The sequence below is a fragment of the Eubalaena glacialis genome, chromosome 1, assembly GCF_028564815.1.
Source record: "Eubalaena glacialis isolate mEubGla1 chromosome 1, mEubGla1.1.hap2.+ XY, whole genome shotgun sequence".
In the NCBI taxonomy this organism is placed as follows: domain Eukaryota; kingdom Metazoa; phylum Chordata; class Mammalia; order Artiodactyla; family Balaenidae; genus Eubalaena; species Eubalaena glacialis.
The window spans coordinates 177,314,273-177,334,395 of NC_083716.1; the positions used below are offsets into that span (position 1 = coordinate 177,314,273).

At 38.3% G+C, this 20,123-nt stretch overlaps 3 protein-coding genes across 5 annotated transcripts in view; 2 read left to right on the top strand and 1 right to left on the bottom strand.

The window, feature by feature from the left end:
• Positions 1-431: 431 nt before the first annotated feature.
• KLHL41 (kelch like family member 41) lies at positions 432-16,941 on the top strand. The gene is made up of 6 exons (XM_061201477.1): positions 432-1,541; positions 5,209-5,366; positions 5,487-5,594; positions 9,846-10,031; positions 12,128-12,274; positions 16,830-16,941. The coding sequence occupies exons 1-6, from the start codon at positions 432-434 to the stop codon at positions 16,939-16,941; spliced, it is 1,821 nt and encodes a 606-aa protein (XP_061057460.1).
• On the top strand, positions 7,911-8,806 carry LOC133098614 (phosphatidylinositol N-acetylglucosaminyltransferase subunit C-like). Its single transcript, XM_061201463.1, is given in 2 exon segments — positions 7,911-8,330; positions 8,332-8,806. Coding segments are annotated over 2 exon segments (891 nt in total). The 5' UTR covers positions 7,911-7,914.
• Positions 16,942-17,652: 711 nt separating the features above from the next.
• The window catches only part of FASTKD1 (FAST kinase domains 1), a 40,445-nt gene continuing 37,974 nt past the window's right edge, over positions 17,653-20,123 (bottom strand). For 2 of the 3 annotated variants that reach the window (XM_061201510.1, XM_061201503.1), the window contains exons 13-15: positions 19,159-19,297; positions 18,398-18,512; positions 17,653-17,856 (exon numbers count right to left, since the gene is read on the bottom strand). In XM_061201510.1, coding sequence (XP_061057493.1) covers positions 17,755-17,856; positions 18,398-18,512; positions 19,159-19,297 — 356 coding nt within the window. In that variant the 3' untranslated portion in view covers positions 17,653-17,754. The remainder of the gene's footprint in view (positions 17,857-18,397; positions 18,513-19,158; positions 19,298-20,123) is intronic. The other variant, XM_061201519.1, reaches the window with a different exon arrangement.

Below are 20,123 nucleotides of genomic sequence, written 5' to 3' on the forward strand. Positions count from 1 at the left end.
ATCATTAATACAGATAGCCAAGTAGCTTGCCACTAGACCATTTTTAGCGGACTGACTCATTTTTATGATTCAGTTTTCTGTTAGTTTAATAAACATTTTCTTGCGGTAGCCTTTATTAACATATCTTCTAATGCTTTATGTATTTTAAAGCTTTCCACTTCATTTAAATCTCTTGTTTCTTAGCTGTTTCCTTAGTGATTAAAAGTTCCAGTTGTTCCTTTCAATCTGTAACAGCTGCAAGAACTCTTCTTTCCAAACTAGCTCTCCTAAATTCCCTTGTTAGAGTTGGTATCTATATTTAGCTGGTGGGATTAAATTGCAAAGGCTTCAAGCTGGGCAAAGCACACTGATCTGCCTTTTTACTGCTAGACCTGTGTGCTGTGAGGAGCTAAGGCCTTAGTGTCCCCTTCCTTACCTAGGTTACTCACAAAATGGATTCCCAGCGGGAACTTGCAGAGGAACTGCGGCTTTACCAATCCACCCTTCTTCAGGATGGTCTAAAAGATCTCCTGGATGAGAAAAAATTCATCGATTGCACACTAAAAGCAGGTGACAAAAGTCTTCCTTGCCACAGATTGATTTTGTCAGCTTGTAGTCCTTACTTCCGTGAGTATTTTTTATCTGAACTTGATGAGGCAAAAAAAAAGGAGGTAGTACTAGATAATGTGGATCCTGCTGTATTGGATTTAATCATTAAGTACCTGTACTCTGCCAGTATTGATCTCAACGACGGAAATGTGCAAGATATTTTTGCATTGGCCAGCCGCTTTCAGATCCCCTCCGTGTTCACTGTCTGCGTTTCATATCTTCAGAAAAGACTTGCTCCTGGTAACTGTCTAGCTATCCTAAGATTAGGACTTCTTCTTGACTGCCCGAGACTTGCCATCTCTGCCCGTGAATTTGTGTCTGATCGCTTTGTACAGATTTGTAAGGAAGAGGACTTCATGCAACTGTCTCCACAGGAGCTGATCTCAGTCATTTCCAATGACAGCCTAAATGTAGAAAAGGAAGAAGCGGTATTTGAGGCAGTGATGAAATGGGTGCGAACAGACAAAGAAAACAGGGTTAAAAACCTTAGCGAAGTGTTTGATTGTATCCGTTTTCGCCTTATGACAGAAAAATATTTTAAAGATCATGTTGAGAAAGATGATATAATTAAAAGCAACCCAGAACTCCAGAAAAAAATCAAAGTTCTCAAAGATGCCTTTGCAGGCAAACTCCCAGAACCTAGCAAAAACACAGAGAAGGCTGGGGCTAGTGAGGTGAATGGTGATGTTGGTGATGAAGATTTACTTCCTGGTTACCTGAACGATATTCCCAGGCATGGAATGTTTGTCAAAGACCTCATCCTCTTGGTTAATGACACAGCTGCAGTGGCTTATGATCCCACGGAAAATGAATGCTACCTTACTGCACTGGCTGAGCAGATCCCCAGAAATCATTCCAGCATCGTTACCCAGCAAAATCAGGTGTACGTGGTAGGAGGCCTCTATGTGGATGAAGAAAATAAAGATCAACCTCTACAGTCGTACTTCTTCCAGGTAAGAAAGGATATTTTCATATATGTAGAGACATAAAGGAAAGGCTGTTAGTCACCGTCTAGTTAACTGACTTGTGAATTATTCAGGCTGCTTGTATTTTATTCTACTTGATGTGCTATTCCAGTCCCTTGAATTTTCATTACTTAGAGGGCTGACAAATATTTGAATCAGTTAACTGCTTGTTAATATTTAATAAACGTTTTGGTAAAGAATGGGGTTCTAATTAATGTATACGTGATGGCTCATGATTTTCTTTATGCACTTTTACCCAAAATGTCATGTTTATAGTTGATTGTGACTGTAATCCTTTAAAGTCCAGTATTTTAGTAAAAATGAAATTTAATCTTGTGTCCTCTTTCTGAAAAACAGGTTACTGTATTTCCCAAAATCAAAGTACTTTACCCATTACAAAATGTTATAATTGATCAGATTTTCTACCTTCTTCCAAGTTTCCTTGAACTGATTTGAAGTTCCTGGAGGTAGCGTTTCATCTCTTATTTATGGTTACTGCCTAAAATATAGTTTTGTTGAAAATGAAAAGAACTTGTATACATATTTTACACGCTTTGGATTACCTTCTAGGAAACACTGTCTACACAAGTGTCACTAATTTGGATTAATTGTATTTAGAAATATTTATTTATGATAAATGATCAAATTTATTTGGATCAGAGTTGTAATTAGACATATTGGCAACTTAATCTGTATTATGAAACCATAGAAGTTTCCAAGAAAACACATCCTCCTAAACTAACACTCTTTGTAGTTTGTTTGAAAGGAGTTCGTTTCATATTATCAACACATTATACTTTACCAGTTTATGAAGGAATCAGTGGCTTAACCTTCATCTTTAATGTCAATACCAGGACTTTGTAGCTTACAGATAGTTCAAAAGAGTTTGTTTAGGTCACTGCTACTTATGGCCTGGGGTTTATGGGCACTTGAGTTGGAAAGGCCAAAGATAAGCATGTGTAGAATGTCATACCACAGTCACTGAGTGCTTTCAAAGTGTGTGACATACGGTGCATTTATAAAGCACACTCTTTAACCAGCTTTTTCTAATCTTGAAAAATGTAATAATACATGTTAATCACGGTTCTTAATTTTCCAAGTTCCATTAAAGAATGTTAACTATGAAATATAAAAATAAAATAGAAGCTGTAATCGTTAAGTATTTGAATGTGGGCCAGAAGATTTCCTAAGCCCTAATTTTAAATTCAGATAAATTTCAGGAAGGGTAAATTCAATTGAAAAGGCAATAATTTTATCTAGGAAGTAAAAATGACATCAAAATACAGACAGACAGACAGATACCCGGAAATCATAGACCCAAAGAATACTTAATAGCCTTATCTTTATTCTCTTCCATCCTGTTACTGCCCTTGCTTTTATTGACACAGCCTCTCATTTGTGAAACCTGCTTGATGTTGCTCCTTTTAGCTACAAAAGGTTATACAAAGTCGAAAGGGTCGACTCCCTGTCATTTCCCATGCCTTGCTCCTTCTGAAAGTCACAAATAGTGGGACAAGATGCCAGGATAAAAACACCTGACTGTAAAAGAGGTTTATGACTCACAAGAAAATATATGTATGAGAACCTCAGGCTTTGTATTTTCTGCTTGGTCACCTCTGTTTAAAATGTATTAAGTTAGGATTCATATGACCTTTGATTGTATACTAGAATTAGATTATGAGAATTTTTTTACCTAGGTAAGAGCCGGTTTTTTCCATAGACTTAACAGTTTCATCAAATCTGTGAATACCACATCTTAAAGTAATCTAGGTCCGAACTCTAATTTTAAGGGTGAGAAAACTGAAGCCAGAGAGGTTAAATAGCTTGACAGCTCATCTGTAAAAAAGCCTGGCAGGCAGCCTACTGTCTCATCTGCTGTAGGAAGTGCCCTATCCGGGGTAGTATGGGAATGTAGACAGTATTGTGTAGTGTGGGCAGTAAACCCTCCGGTTTGGGATTATGATGGCTGCTGTTCCCATTTAAAAAGACAAACTATGGGGCTTCCCTGGTGGCGCAGTGGTTGAGAGTCTGCCTGCCAATGCAGGGGACACGGGTTCGAGCCCTGGTCTGGGAAGATCCCACATGCCGCGGAGCCACTAAGCCCGTGAGCCACAACTACTGAGCCTGCGCTCCGCAATGGGAGAGGCCGCGACGGTGAGAGGCCCGCGCACCGCGATGAAGAGTGGCCCCCGCTCTCCGCAACTGGAGAAAGCCCTCGCATGGAAACGAAGACCCAACACAGCCAAAAATAAATATAAATAAATAAATAAATGTATAAAAAATAAAAGACAAACTATGAATTTGTATAGCTTGCATCAAGTATCACTTAAAAGCTCTGTGAGTTTGTGCAAATTATTTAACCTTTCTGTACCTCAGTTTCCTCATCTGTAAAATGGAGATAATAGAAGTCCCTATCCTGGAGGACTAGATGAGATTACCTGTGTCAAGCATTTAGTATGAAGCCTATCACAGAGTAAAAACTTCATAAATGCTCATTATTACTGCTACTATACAACATACCACTTTCTTGATAAATAATTTTTTTTCAAAAAATGAAAACATTAGTGATCACAATCTGGATGTTGAAACTTGTGACTGCAAACAGTGTATGTGTGGGGATCAAACTGCTCATCTCAGCTAGTTTTATTTAGTACTTTGCTTTAACCAAGGTTACTAGACCAGATAGAGATAGGCTTCCATAGGGACCCCTCCCTATACCACAGACTTTAATATCTGCATCTATCCTTGGTGTCCAATTATTCTGGGTTTTATTCCTTTTTCTTCCACTGCATAGAAGTAGCACTAGAGAGGACAACAAATCTGTGAATGCGCACCCTCAGAAAGCAGTTTTCTTGTGCTTTGGTGTCCTAAAATGCAAAGAGGAAAATCTTAAAATTACCAATAGTAAGTGCTAAAGCTGATGCCAGCCATATCAGAATCACCTATCCCAGAGCGTGGGCTCTTGGAGCGCTGTCTTAGGCTTGCAGAATCAGCAGTAGCAAAAACAAGCAAAGTTACTTCCTAATATAAACGAGAGAGAGATAGAAGGGTATTTTAAATGACTCCCCAAAAAAGGCTAGGAAGTTATAGGCTGTAACACCTGCCTATATCCGAAGTAATAAAGTGAAGCATGGAGAACCTAAAAATGTTGAAGGAAAGAAAAAAGATAATGCCTAGCGCCCCAGCTGTCTGTGAACTGAGCGACAGGTCCAGCTGTCCCGGGCGCCAGCTTGGGAGCATGTTAAATATAGCATGCGGGGGTCACTCATGTACTGTGACCCTCCCTACAGTGGCAACCTCTTTTTCCCCAGTGTCCTAAAAGTATTATGATTCCTTGTTCAAACCTCAACAAGACAACATGGGAAGAAAATTTGACAAGAAATCTCACAGTTCTTAACTAATCTCCGGTGACTATTTTATTTTCTCTTTCCTTTCTTCAAGTTCTGCAGGTTTGAGTACTTTTAGCTATTTTGGTAGGCCAAGTAGCTTTTCTCATTTTTCTCGGTAATTCAAAGGTAAAATATGATCCTTGTTGGGTTGTAGTTTTACTTGTGAGATCTTTGACTATCTCAATGAATTCTAAACAACAAAGTATAGCATATTTTTTGGTACACCTGTAACAAGCTCCACAATTCCTCATATATTCTTTCTTCAGCTTGATAACGTAGCATCTGAGTGGGTTGGACTTCCACCTCTGCCTTCAGCCAGGTGTCTCTTCGGTCTGGGAGAAGTAGATGACAAAATCTATGTAGTTGCAGGCAAAGACCTTCAAACAGAGGCTTCGCTGGATTCAGTATTGTGCTATGATCCTGTGTAAGTTGGCATGACATTCTCGTTTTCTAAGCATTCAGGTATATAAGTGCCTATATCAAAGTCATAATTTTAGAACCTGAAATTCACTGAAAGCATATAAATTCTATCTTCTGATTTTAGGGTGGCCAAATGGAATGAAGTTAAAAAACTTCCTATCAAAGTCTATGGCCATAGTGTGATTTCACATAAGGGGATGATATATTGTCTCGGAGGAAAGACAGATGACAAGTAAGTACCCTGACATCTCCTTATGGTTTATATCCAAGTGATTTTTTTATTACAAGGGTTCCTTCCTGTTTTCACTTGAATCTACATGCTGAAATAGGACTTGGTACTCTCCCATAACATTTTGAAAGTAAAATTTCAAAATAAAATTTTGAAAAGTTATTGGAGGATATTTAAAATGATTGATGAAGGAAAACTGTATACAATCTTAAAGTTGCTTAAGTCAATTTGTGTATGCCCAGCATATTGCTAAGAACAAACATAATATCTCCATCATAAGCATTCTTACAGTGGTAAAGCAGCATTTAGGAACATAATCAAGCCTTTTATTTGGCTAATTTATAATTATATTTTACTACATTAAAACCAGTGGGCTTTTTATTCATTTAGCCATAAGTAGATAAAAATTAAGTGTATCTCTTTAATGTAATATTTTAAATATAACTATTAAAACAATAGTGCTTAAAAATCATGGATTTGTACTTTACATTCATCAGAGAGAATTTGATAGTTGAGTTTGAAACTGGTGACTGGGGACTGAAAAGGAGGCAGTTCTTTCCTCAGCAATGTTTCACTTATTTACTCCTGGTCAGGTGATATTCAAAATGTTTAACAACTGGTCACAAACAGGCACTGATCAAACAGAATAGATATACCTGATATACCCAGTAGCACCCAGTCTCTTATGAGAAAAAGAGGATGAAGTTTCATATAACTTGCTTTCTAGGTACTTCTCAAGGGATAGGTAATTAGGAAAGAGATCTTATACCCCCAAGGGAGAAGTGAGTTAAGAGTGCGCCAGAAGTCAGTCAGTTAAGCCAGTAGCCTGTCTGGTAAAATGAAGATTTTTAGCTTCAATAGTGAGAACAAATTTCCTGCCCCTGAAAACTCTGCCTAATTTGGCTTGTATCATTTACCCAGTTTGTTCAAGAGATGCCCAATCCTGGAAAGGGAGTCAGAATTAAGAATTTAAGGGCAAAGCAGGAAAGGAAAGTAAAATATGGAAATGTGCTAGAATTAAAGAACTGTATATTGTGCAGTTAATAGTTAATGGCTATTACTCAATTAAAATGACATATATTACAGAAAATATGATTTTTAAAAGCAAAGGGTTTTTATACAGTCTATCCATATTCAAAGATAATATATTCTGAAATTTTGAAGCTTAAATCCTCCTTAATGCCAGATAGTCCCATCAAATAAACATTTAAAGGAAGGACATATTATAAACACACTCAGAGCAAAATCTTGTTTGGAACATTTTTCCTGAGTAATAGAATGGAAAATCTGTATTAAGCAGTGTTATGACTTTAGAAACATAGTGACTCCGCCAAATGATTTAAATTGTTTCCTTCAAGTAGTATTAGTAACTAGGAAATTGATGTGTCAGTAAGAAGCATGCAGGTCTTGTCAGTAAGAATACATTAATCTTGAGAATATGATTAACCAAAACAACATTGTGGGCTTCCCTGGTGGCGCAGTGGTTAAGAGTCCACCTGCCAATGCAGGGGACACGGGTTCGAGCCCTGGTCCGGGAAGATCCAACATGCTGCAGAGCAACTAGGCCCGTGAGCCACAACTACTGAGCCCACGTGCCACAACTACTGAAGCCCGCGTGCCTGGAGCCCATGCTCTGAAACAAGAGAAGCCACCGCAGTGAGAATCCCGCGCACCGCAACAAAGAGTAACTCCTGCTCGCTGCAACTAAAGAAAGCCCGCGCAGCAACGAAGACCCAACGCAGCCATAAATAAATAAATAAATAAAGTTCCCTTTAAAAAAAAACCAAAAAAACCCACCCCAGAACATTGCTTGACAAATGCCAAAGTCAAGAACTTTGAAAAGAGTCATGACCTAAAGTAAGCACTGAGTTATACTCGTTATCGCCACTGCATTTGAAGAACATGATTTTGGATCGTGTTCTTATTGAGGAGTTTTAAGATAATACTCATAGTCATATATTAGAGGAAATGCTTCTACTCCAGATATCTGGTCTTTCTTTTATAAAACTAAAGAAAAAAATTGTGACGACCCTGGCGCCCCGGATGGGGAAGGAGGCGGTCGGCCGCTCTCCCCCGGCCGCGCACCCCTACGAACTCGCCGGCAGGAACTTAGCTGTATTGTCCTGTCTCAGAGAACAAACTCATCTACTGTAGGCCTAGCCTGGGTTGCTGCCTTTGAAAGCAAGGGAAGGTCCGTACAATATCAACCACAGCTCAGCATGGAATTTCCAGAGAGGTTTTATTTCAAAACTTTGTAAAGATCGAGAACCACATGGACTTCTGCAAGGGAGATTGAACTGGCCTGAGTTTGAGCGAAAGGATAATGTGTGCCCAGCCTGTAACTAACACCAAAGAGGCCAGGTGGCAGAAGGTCTTGTATGAGCGACAGCCTTTTCCTGATAACTACGTGGATCAGAGCTTCCTGGAAGAGCTCCGGAAGAACGTCTATGCCCGGAAATACCAATATTGGGCTGTGGTATTTGAGTCCAGTGTGGTGATACAGCAGCTGTGCAGTGTCTGTGTTTTTGTGGTTATCTGGTGGTATATGGATGAGGGTCTTCTGGCTCCCCATTGGCTTTTTGGGACCGGCCTGGCTTCTTCACTGATTGGCTATGTTTTGTTTGATCTCATTGATGGAGGTGAAGGACGGAAGAAGAGTGGGCGGACCCGGTGGGCTGACTTGAAGAGTGCCCTAGTCTTCATACCTCTCACGTATGGCTTTTCGCCAGTGCTGAAGACTGACAGAGTCCGTCAGCACTGACACCATCTATGCCATGTCAGTCTTCATGCTGTTAGGCCACCTCATCTTCTTTGACTATGGTGCCAATGCTGCCATTGTATCCAGCACACTGTCCTTGAACATGGCCATCTTTGCTTCTGTCTGCCTTGCCTCACGCCTGCCCCGGTCCCTACATGCCTTCGTCATGGTGACATTTGCCATCCAGATTTTTGTCCTATGGCCCATGTTACAGAAGAAACTGAAGGCATGTACTCCCCGCAGCTATGTGGGAGTCACACTGCTTTTTGCATTTTCAGCCTTGGGAGGCCTGCTGTCCATTAGTGCTGTGGGAGCCATACTCTTTGCCCTTCTGCTGGTTTCCATCTCACGTCTCTGCCCTTTCTACCTCATTCGCCTGCAGCTTTTTAAAGAAAACATTCATGGGCCTTGGGATGAGGCTGAAATCAAAGAAGACTTGTCGAGGTTCCTCAGCTGAGTTAGGGACCTCCATTCCGTTACTGAGACAAGCTGATAGACCAGCCTTCCAACTAGAAGGAGATTTGAAGGCAGAGTTCCATTCTGGAAGTGGCATAATGATGTGGGTGGGAGATCAGAGATCAAAAGAAAAAAATTACCCATAGGCTTGGGCAGTGAAGGTGCTTATCCTTTCTGTTACTTTGTCGATGAAAAAGCTTCCTGGGGCCCTCTTGAATTATTGCCTCTCATTATTATTCTCTGTAACAAATGAAGTGATGTGGTTTCTGTTTATTAAAAAAATAACACATCTAAAAAAAAAAAAATTGTCCTCACAAAAAGTTAAGGTTTTGTTTGGTTGCTTTTTGGCTTTACCAAATATATCCAGTTAATCAATTCTTATTTGGAATTTGAACTCCCATCAGTAAATTATGGAATCATAACAACATACTAAGAAGAATAATTCAGGTAAGTCCAGGTTTTTCTGGTACCATTTAGCATATAAAATTGTTTTCATTACTCATCAGCTCAGATGACTAGTTGTCTAATCGTTAGTCCCAGATTTCTTAAAATGCATTGGTATATTAGTGGTAGACTGAAATAAAATGAGCCATCATATTACAGTTACATTTAAAATAGGTACATTCACACCTAGTTATTTCTTAAGTTAACTGATTCATTCTTAGGATATTCAGATAATGAAATGAATAAACATTTTTGTTACTGAGGCACAATAAAGGGTTTATGAATTTTTGTTAAGTCTATTGTGTATTGAATTTAGTAGCAGATAGGATTAAAATCTACTCTGCCTGGGCCTCTAGGCAATTGACAAAAGTAAAGGACCCTACCTTCCAGTAGTATAATTAAGATTTAAAATAGCTTTAGTCCTCATATTTGGAATTGTCCTTTGCTTGGTGACGTATGTTCAGATTAAGAATTTTCCTGATCCTCACTATACTACATATTTCAAACGAGAAGCAAAGGTAAATGATTAGTGAAGTTGCTTCTTTCAAAAAAGGAAGCTTCTAAAAGGACCATTTTGTTGTGTTTTATGTTTACAGAAAGTGTACAAACAGGGTGTTTACCTACAACCCCAAAAGAGGAGACTGGAGAGATCTGGCTCCAATGAAAACCCCTCGTTCCATGTTTGGAGTGGCAGTCCATAAAGGCAAAATTGTGATTGCTGGAGGCGTCACTGAAGATGGTCTTTCAGCTTCAATTGAAGCTTTTGACCTCACCACCAATAAGTAAGCTGCCATCTCTTACTACAGAATATGAATCACTATACGTTTTAATTTCTAACTTTGGATAAAAATTAAGCTTTCCAATTAGGACATGGGGAGAGGAGGGTAGGGAGGCAAGGATTGAAGAGGAAGTATCTTCATCTGTGTTTCTTTTGGTGTTATGGGTGTGAAATGCCTAACATTTTGATGCATTATGTGTGTTTGTAATTTGGAACACATGACCCTCAAGTTAATGTTGGAGTGATCAATCTATCCTTACTTGTTATTAACTTTGTGAATTTAGTCATGCAAAGGTAATACTTCTGAATAATTATATACACATAAATGGATATACATCTCTCTATAAGGTTATTTGATTTGAAATATGTAGTTTCTTTAAGGACAAAAAGACCTCCGCTTAGTTTGTGATATTTGTAATGCTTCAGATGTTTGATTCTTTTGTGTTCTTTATAATTTTTTTTTTCACTTTTAAGCTTGTATTGGCTTAAAGTTAACGTAAAAGATATTTCACAGATATTCTTTATATAGAATTAGTCCTTTTCAAGTTTTTGAGCTCACACATCTAGATGAGTATATAGTTTTTATGCTCCTCGTTTAGCAATGAAGAAAAAATTAGAGCACTATTATTACTTTTGTAAGGAACCATGTATGCCTGATTACAAAACAGACTTTAATCTGAAAATTACAAGGAAGTTTTATGGAATTGGATTTTTATGATCGTTAAAAATCATGTTTTTTGAAGACTATATAATATGGGTAAAAACGTATGTTATAAGAAGTTAAAGAAGCAGCACACAGGGCTTCCCTGCTGGCACAGTGGTTGAGAATCTGCCTGCCAATGCAGGGGACACGGGTTCGAGCCCTGGTCTGGGAAGATCCCACATGCCGTGGAGCAACTGGGCCCGTGAGCCACAATTACTGAGCCTGCGCTCCGCAACAGGAGAGGCTGCGATAGTGAGAGGCCTGCGCACCGCGATGAAGAGTGGCCCCCGCTTGCCACAACTAGAGAAAGCCCTCGCACAGAAACGAAGACCCAACACAGCCATAAATAAATAAAAATAAATAAATTAAAAAAAAAAAAGCAGCACACAAAACTGCAAATACTCTATGTTCTTAGTTTTGTTCATATGCATAGACGGATGTTTAAATTTATATGCATTTTTTAAAATGACAAAATTATAGCAAAATATTGCTTATGATTATGTCTGAAGGACATGATCATGGGTGATATTTGTTTTCTTCTATACCTTTCTGTTTCTCCAGATTTTGTACAATGTACACATATTTTTATAATTAGAGAAACAGATAATATGTTTAGAGAAAAACTATGAGGTCCACCTTTATGCCAGAGTAATGGAAGAGAGCTACCAAAATGACTCATTCTAGACTCTTGATACTTCCAATTAATTTGATTGATTTTATCTTTAGTGGTCCTATTTCATATAGCTATTAACATTAAAATTCCCTTAAATCCTTTACTTAAAAGGATGAAGTATAAACTATTAAAAAGAAAATTTCCAACCCTAGTTTGGAAACTATTCTTATCACATGCTTTATTAAAAAGGGCTTGGAGATTTCTTGAGACACTATGGACATCAGAGTTTTTAAAAATTTGTATTAGCATTCAAATGAAATCCAACACAGTAGGGCCTAGGAGCCCTAGAACGTCCCCCCAAAACTCCACTATTTTTTTTTTTTTTTTGGGCCACGCTGCACAGCATGTTGGATCTTAGTTCTCCAACCAGGAATCGAACCCGTGGCCCCTGCAGGGGAAGCACAGAGTCTTAACCACTGGACCGCCAGGGAAGTCCCTTAAAGCTCCACTATTTATGGCATACAGTTTGATAACCACTGCTGAAGGTGCTAACTAATGAAGGTGAAGTATTCTTGGATTGACATACTGAGGGCTTTAAAATCTAATTTGGTTACATCTTTCAAATAAAGGAATATTTAGATATTTTCCAGTAGCAAATTTAATCTTCTAATTTTGGATGTTTATGCTACTTGAAGTTTTTAATTATAATTTCCTATAATTGTTCAGTAAATACATTTGGCATTTTTTAAAGTTTTACATTAACTGTATCTTCAATAATTCCTAGGTGGGAAGTAATGACTGAATTTCCCCAAGAAAGAAGTTCCATCAGTTTGGTCAGCCTGGCTGGATCCCTGTATGCCATTGGTGGTTTTGCCATGATTCAGCTGGAGTCTAAAGAATTTGCACCCACTGAAGTCAATGACATATGGAAGTAAGTTTTCTTCACTCCAATTTTCTGAACCAAATATTAAATCAAATAAGATAAAACAATTTTGAAGTAAATAGGAAGCCAGACTTTCCCAAAATGTATGCTACTTCTTGATAGTAAACTAAACACCGTTTGAACCTGTTGAACTTTTACACATTGCCACTTACTTAATCAAGTACTGCTTCTAGTTAGCTATGAGCTTGGGAAAGAACTTATCGGGGCCTATTTCTTAATCAGTAATTGAGAGTTGGACAACTGATCCTTTAAGCTCCCTTCCAGCTTTAAAAGTGTAATGAACACTCTAGGCATCCAGTAGAGCAAAGGCTTCCAAACCACTTACCTTTCTCCCAGAGAGTACTTTATTTCCTAAGAAAACAGAGTCTGGAATGAACACTTAACCTCTTGAGTTTTCCATGATTCATTAACTCTATTTTGAATCTAATTTAAATATTTTTCCAATTTTCTGAGGATTCAGTTATAAAAGCTTTTTAAAAAAGTGAAAAGTAGCAATCCACTTGACCTCCAAGATAGGTGCTGGGTAGGTCTCCCAAGTATAACACTTACAGTTGTTACTCAATTGAACTATTTTACAGTTAAGCTTAAAATGAATGTATTTAAAAAGGGATGTATGTATATGTGTGTGTGTGTGTGTGTGTGTGTGTGTGTAGTTCACCATAGTTTCTAATGCAGTGAATGTCACGTAGAGGACCAGTGTATCCAGAAGTCTTGGGAGCAGAAGTGTAACTTGTGTCATGGAAGAAAGTCACATAGTAACATAGCTGGGGCAGGGCATACAGTGTGCAGACGTCTGGTCACTATCAGGTCACCACATGTGCTGTCTTCAGCCTAGGCACCATGCTTGCTGATCTAAGTTTACAGGAGGTAGATCTCAGTTGCCTGAGGTGAGCATGAGTTCATGCTGTATACTCATCCAGAAACTGCCAGACTTATGCTTTACCTGTCAGTTTAAAGGCCAGCCCCACTCCCAAGTCGGATGCCCTTACCTGGCCTGTCACCAGATTGTCCAGAACCTTGGTACTCGAAGTATGGTCTGTGGACCAGCTGTGTTGGCATCTCCTGAGAGCGTCTTAGAAATGCGGAATCCCAAGCCCCAACCCAGACCTACTCAGTCAGAATCTTAATTTTAACAAGATTAGTGGGTGATTTGCTTGCACATTTAAGTTTATAAGTACAGCTTTGGAAGGGTGATCAGTGAAGGCATAACACTGAGCCTGAGAGTGAAAAGTAGGTAACATTTGTTGTATACCTGAACCAGCACATGCCTTATTCCCAGCTGGTAAACTGGAAGGCTGAAAGGCTGGCAGCTTAACCAAACAATTATTTTGTGCATCAGACATCACTTCCTTATGTTGTTGTAACAGTAACTAGCTGTGTAGAGGGCAAGAAAAAGTGGCTATAAAAGGAAGTTAACTGGGACTTCCCTGGTGGTGTAGTGGTTAAGAATCTGCCTGCCAATGCAGGGGACACGGGTTCGATCCCTGGTCTGGGAAGATCCCACATGCCATGGGGCAACTAAGCCCACACGCCACAACTAGTGAGCCTGCGCTCTAGAACCTGCGAGCCACAACTACTGAGCCCACGTGCCACAACTACTGAAGCCTGCACGCCTAGAGCCCGTGCTCCACAACAAGAGAAGCCACTGCAATGAGAAGCCTGCAATGAGAAGCCCGAGCACCACAACGAAGAGTAGCCCCCTCTCGCCACAACGAGTGAAAGCCCGCGCGCAGCAATGAAGACCCAATGCAGCCAAAAATAAATAAATAAAATAAATAAATTTATTTTAAAAATAAAGGAAGTTAACTATTACCTTTCTCCCTCCAAAAAAGAGGGAAGAAGATAAAGAAACTGGAAATTTCCAGGGAAAGAGGTTAGACCTAGCAAGAGCATGAGATGGGGAAAGACTGGAAAGCAGCAGAAAAAAATATGAAATAATGGAGGGCTGGGAAGGTTAGGGTTTTTGGAAAATGGGGATAGGTACCAAGAGTGAATAGGCAGTGATTCTTAACCCTGGCTGCTTTTACTTTTTTTTTTTTTTTTTTGGCCGCACTGCGCGGCATGTGGAATCTTAGTTCCCTGACCAGGGATTGAATCCACGCCCCCTGCACTGGGAGCGTGATGTCTTAACCACTGGACCACCAGGGAAGTCCCCTGGCTGCTTTTAAAATATATCAGTGCCTGGGCCTTCATGCAGACCAATTAAATCAGTTTCTGCAGGCAGGGCCTGGGCATCACTAGTTCTTAAAACCTTCCAGGTGATTCTAATATGCAGCAAGCCTTGAGAAACACTGATGTTAAGGAATGGTGCTATCAGCTGAACCCCACATGAGCCACTCTGGATCCTAATGGTGATCAAAAGCCAAGTTGCTTCAACAGAATACTGCAGGCAGCAAAGGAAAGTACAGCATCTCCTGCTAAAATTACCTCTTATATTGCTGAGAGGAGACTGAATGAGGGATTCTCTCTGACGATGGTTTATTTTTGCGATTAAGGCAGTGCTTCTCAAAACTGCTTGCTCATTGGAATCACCTCAGGAACTTCAAAAAGTACTGATGCTGCCTCTGTTCCCCTCTATTGATTGTGATTTAATTGACCTGGGATTTGGTCTGGGCTTCGGAACTTTCAAAAGATCCCCAGATGATTCTAATGTGCAGACAAATTTGGGAACCACTGGATTTGGGAAAGGCAAGAGGAGGGGGCATTCATCATTATCTGCTTGGCTGTAAAATTTCAAATTTAGGTACTGGTATTTTCCATTTAGGTAATAAAATCTGGGGCAATAATTCTCAAACCTTGCTGCATATTAGAATCACTTTGGGAACTTTAAAAAATCCTCACGCCCAGGCCATAGTCCATACCAATAAAGTCAATCTGTAGGGGTGGAACCCAGGCCTCAATATTTTTAACGTCTCCACGTAGTTCCAACTTGCGAGTCAAGTTTGAGAACCAGTGATCTGCAGTGGTTCCCAAGGCAGCATCAGCACCACCTGAGTACTTGGTAGATGTGCAAATCTTTAGTCCTCACCCCGCAGACCTACTGAACCTCTGGGGGTAGGGGCCAGCAAACTGTGTTCTAACAAGCCCTCCAGGTGACTTTGATATGCAATAAGTTGAAAGACACTGACCTACAGAGAAGTGGCTACCCACTTGCCCTCAACTTCCTAGTGAATCTCTATTCACACATGCAGAGATGAAAATAACAGTGTACTACATTCTAAATCTATAGACCCTCTTACTGTGATATGTAAAAAATAATTTCCATTCTCATATTTTTTCTTGAAATCATTCCATTATGTAGGACTGACTAAGCTGAAAGTAAAAAATATAACTGCCGGGAAGCAAATGCTTTTAGGCCTCATTTAACCTCAACCTCCTATTGCTTAAATGTGGTCACTTTTTCATTAGATCATTTAAAACTGTTCTTTATCTTTTAATTTGTTGCTCCAAATTTTATATAGATAATCAAGGTTCTTTTCCTTATTAGTGGTAAAATATTTTTTGTCTACTTTTCCCTACATAAAAATCACTCAGTGCACAGTACAGCTGTACAGCTGTTAAATTTGGACCATTGATGAAATTAAGTCAGATAGGCATCAGCTAATTTTAAAATTATTTTAAATCTCACTCACTCCTTGTAGAATGATTTCGGAGTATTTCCTATGTGCCAAGTATTGATAGCTTCTGGAGGAGGGAAGATAGTAATGTGAATAAGATACATGTACCTTTGAGCTTGTTGAGGACATAAATATAGGGGAAAAAATTAAAATAGAATGATAATTGTTATAATGGATACCATACAAAGGACACTGTGAGAAATGAAGAGAAAACAACAAACTCTGCTTGAGGAAGGTGAGAAAGGCTTCAGAAAGAAGGCAGTGTTTAGGCGTTTCTCATGCAGAGATGGCATTCCAGGCATCAGGCACAGGAAAAGCACACAGGTCTCAAAGGAACCCAAGTTGTCTGTATCTATCTTTATAACCCTGAATATTCAGAGGGGACGACCAGTTCTTACCTAATGTCAAGTGCAAAGTCTAAGAGTAGTACTCACACAGGACAATAAAGGGGAAAGAGAATGGCTTCTTACAGAGTGACCACTAGTGTCATGTACCATGCTGAGCACTAGTGTACGGGAACAGCTGAAATCATAATCAAACTGACTAACAGTCCCTGCTCTTCCCAGTTCTTACTCTTTGCTGACCTTGACTCATGGGGACCAGCCATCTTTAGCAGTCCAAAGGTGAAAAGATTAATTGCCTGTCTGTTACCCGTTATCTCTGGACGGTCTCTCATTCCCGGAGAAGGCTTAACTGCCTAAGCATCCAGATTAAATACCATGCCAGTAATATGGGCATATGCTCAGAGAATGCGTATTTTTGGAGGAATTCAAGTGTTTGTTAGTCTACAAGTCAGGTGCATCCTCCTCTGGGTAAGAGCCAGTAGGGTTTTCTCAGAGAACAACATTTGTATATTCAACACAGGGAAATCTATAGAACTATCTACTTAAAAACAACTTACTGATTGCTTTCTTTTTCTCCATCAGGTATGAAGATGATAAAAAAGAATGGGCTGGAATGTTGAAAGAAATACGTTATGCTTCAGGAGCTAGTTGCCTAGCAACACGGTTAAATCTCTTCAAACTGTCTAAGCTATAAACAAGAAGGTGAAAAACCATAAAAGATAGGGAGGTGGTCTGTTTGGATAATAGGGCTTTAATTTACTGTTTTTAAAAAGGCTATACAGAGATTCATGTAGAAATGATTCACTATGTTATTGTCCAGGAGATTAGCAATGAGAATCAAAACCTCAAAGTTACTGAATCTTCAATGTAATGATCAGAGCTTAAAACCATTTCCTAAGAAATTAAATCTTAAATTGAACAGATTATTCCTTTTGTTAATCTGTCTCAATCAATTGTAAAGAAGCTTCCTAAATCTGAGTTTACTAATCCTTTCATTTGCATTGTTAAGGTACCTTTACACTTGTTTTCTATTACAAATGAAATTGGAGAATGAAATATGTACATCTGCATTTTCTAAAAATGTTTAAAATAGCAAAAACCTTTCCTCATGCTTCAAGATATAACAAGAATCCTGTGCATTATATTAAAGATTATATGCTGTAAGAAAACTTTGGAAATGCTATTTAAGGAGTATAATAAATGGGTCTCATTTAAATTTAAATAAATTTAAAAATAATAAAATAATATAGTTCCTGCCACATAGTATGCACTCAAAGAATGAACTGTAAACTACTTAAGTTTCTTAAAAGCTACATGTCTTTTACATTAAGAATTTTAAACAATTTCCCAACTAGATAGTAGAGAAAGTCCATTGTAAAATGTGTTTATTTTAATAGGTATTAATTGACCTAGAAATCAATTCTACATTATTTTTTAATTGAATCAAGCCACTTAATTAAAATAAGTCCAAATATGACACACCATGATAACTAATTTTCAAAAAAAACTATGATGATGATTTGCCTTCTCCAAATATCCGTTCTCTCAGGTAGTCCATTCGAGCATTCTTTGTTGACAGTGCCATAGAGTTCCATTCAAAATGAGGGATCTGTAAAATATGTAGTCTGAATGAAAGCTCAAAAGCAGCAACAAAAAACATCAGGGAAGACCTCTAAGAATACTGAGAAGAGCTACAGGAACCCTAAGACATTAGTTTACATAAGCATAGCCTTTGAACCCTATTTGGAAGGTTGCCTTCTTCTTGACAACACCTGGAAGACCATTTTCTGCTTCACAGCTCCTTTCATCCTCCTGTTCCTACAATACCAACAATGGACATTTTTTCCCATGTGCCTTTCTTATATTTATACACTAGCCTTTTTCTCTTATAACTCCATCCATCTCCATAGTGCCTCTCTTTATTGTAAGATGAATATAAAAATCAAGAGATCTTCTAGAGACAATTTAAAAAATTTTTATTTACTATTCTTCAAAAAAAAACAGAGGGTGTTCTATTTCAGAGAGATTTTAATATAGCTTTTAATATTAAAAAAAAAAGGTAATTCTAAAACTTTCACCTTAAAAGGGGACACATGTAAAGCCAGTGTCTCTGGGTTTTTTAAAGGCTGAATTACATAAGTATTTCATACCTGAATTACACGATAGCCCAAAATTTCCAAGTGTCGTTTTTTCATAGCAGATTTTCCTTTTAAATGAGGGATGTTTCTACAAAATGCTCTTGAATCCAAAAATTCCAAAGCAATCCTACATAAGATGAAAATAAATATTTACTTCTGAAATGGAGAAACTGAATAATTATAAGCCTTTCAGGAACAAGGGTGCATCTTTATAAACTAAAAATCGCCAAATGAATAAATGAGTATACTAAGTTATTTTTCTACTTAAATTAGTAATGACAAGTAATCCGATTCATTAGAATTAAACCAAATTATAGTAAGTATCTGCATGCTTTCATCTATTTGTTTCTTTGTCCAATACATATTTATTATGCACCTACCATATGTAAGGCACTGTGAGGGATACAAAAATAAAAGGACACACTTTATAGTCTAACAAAGAACATGTGATACATAGTAAGTAACTGTAATGCAGTGTAGGAAGCAGCTATGTGCTATCCGAAAAGTAGAGAGGCATGGGAGGTCCAAAGAAGAAGATACTATTTATTTCCACTGAGGACAACTTGAAGGTTAGTGCTTTAGATATTGCTAGGCTTTGGACAATGAAGGATGGAGATTAAAGCAGAAAGCACAAGAAAAGCAAAGGTATGTGGGTAGCATGCATGAGATACATGAGGAGCAGACTCTACTATAAATAATCCTTGATAGCTGAGTTCATTAAACCGTGCCAAATTTGACATTTGGATAACAAAATCTGAAACTAAGAAAGGTACTTTTCAGCTCCTGGTGGCAGTCTTGATCCAGCTATTTGAGTATTTAATTCCGAGTGTATTTTTGGTAGTTTTCCCAAAGTTGTATTATGGCTTCCATACGGAAGAGGTTTTTTCCTTTTATCCAAGATACACTCAAAATCTATAAGAAAGTACAGGAACCAACAATATGAATTAGGTAAATTCTTATAGGTAAAATTTTAAGATATATTTTAAATATTTATACGTGTATACTAAGACACACACACACCCACAAACATGAAGAATGAGGTACCTCCCTAACTATCCAACTTATTTCATTTATTTATTTATTTATTTTGGCCACACCATGCAGCATGCAGGATCTTAGTTCCCCGACCAGGGATTGAACCCGTGCCCCCTGCAGTAGAAGCTCGGAGTCTTAACCAATGGACCGCCAGGGAAGTCCCTATCCAACTTATTGTATATATACGATCTAGTCCAAGATCACCTCTCTTTGAAAATCAATGAATAAAAATCAACCAGCAAGTATTACTAAACTATTATTTAGCATGGGGGCTATATTTAGCACTGCACTAAGCCAAATCACATTACAGTTTTATTTTAATCCCCTTAAATCTCTTGGTCACAATTGGAGGAAGCTAAACCAACTCATCTGAAAATTAGTAAAGACAAAGATTGAAGCATGTATCCTGTCTTTCCTGTATGAACTGTACATAGGGTAACTAAACAGTTGACATAGGAAAGTTCTTTTTAGACAAATTCCAACTAATAAATGCAGAATGACAGATGCAGAATATCACTACTTTTCCACCCTTGATGAATAATGCATTTAGACAATAATTTTAATGGCTGCTAAAATCAGTAGGTGAAAAGCTGATGGGAAAGCTTCCTAACGGATGAGCTGACAACATATAAACACACTGATGAATCTTAATATAATAAAAAGGGGACAACCAGAATTGTATGTCTTCTGATAAGATGCAATA

Excerpts from the sequence above, each read along its gene's own strand:
- KLHL41 (XM_061201477.1), top strand. The coding sequence starts at position 432 with ATGGATTCCCAGCGGGAACTTGCAGAGGAACTGCGGCTTTACCAATCC. Across the intron at positions 1,542-5,208 it reads TACAGTCGTACTTCTTCCAG|CTTGATAACGTAGCATCTGA; the intron begins GTAAGAAAGGAT and ends TTCTTTCTTCAG. Across the intron at positions 10,032-12,127 it reads TTTGACCTCACCACCAATAA|GTGGGAAGTAATGACTGAAT; the intron begins GTAAGCTGCCAT and ends AATAATTCCTAG.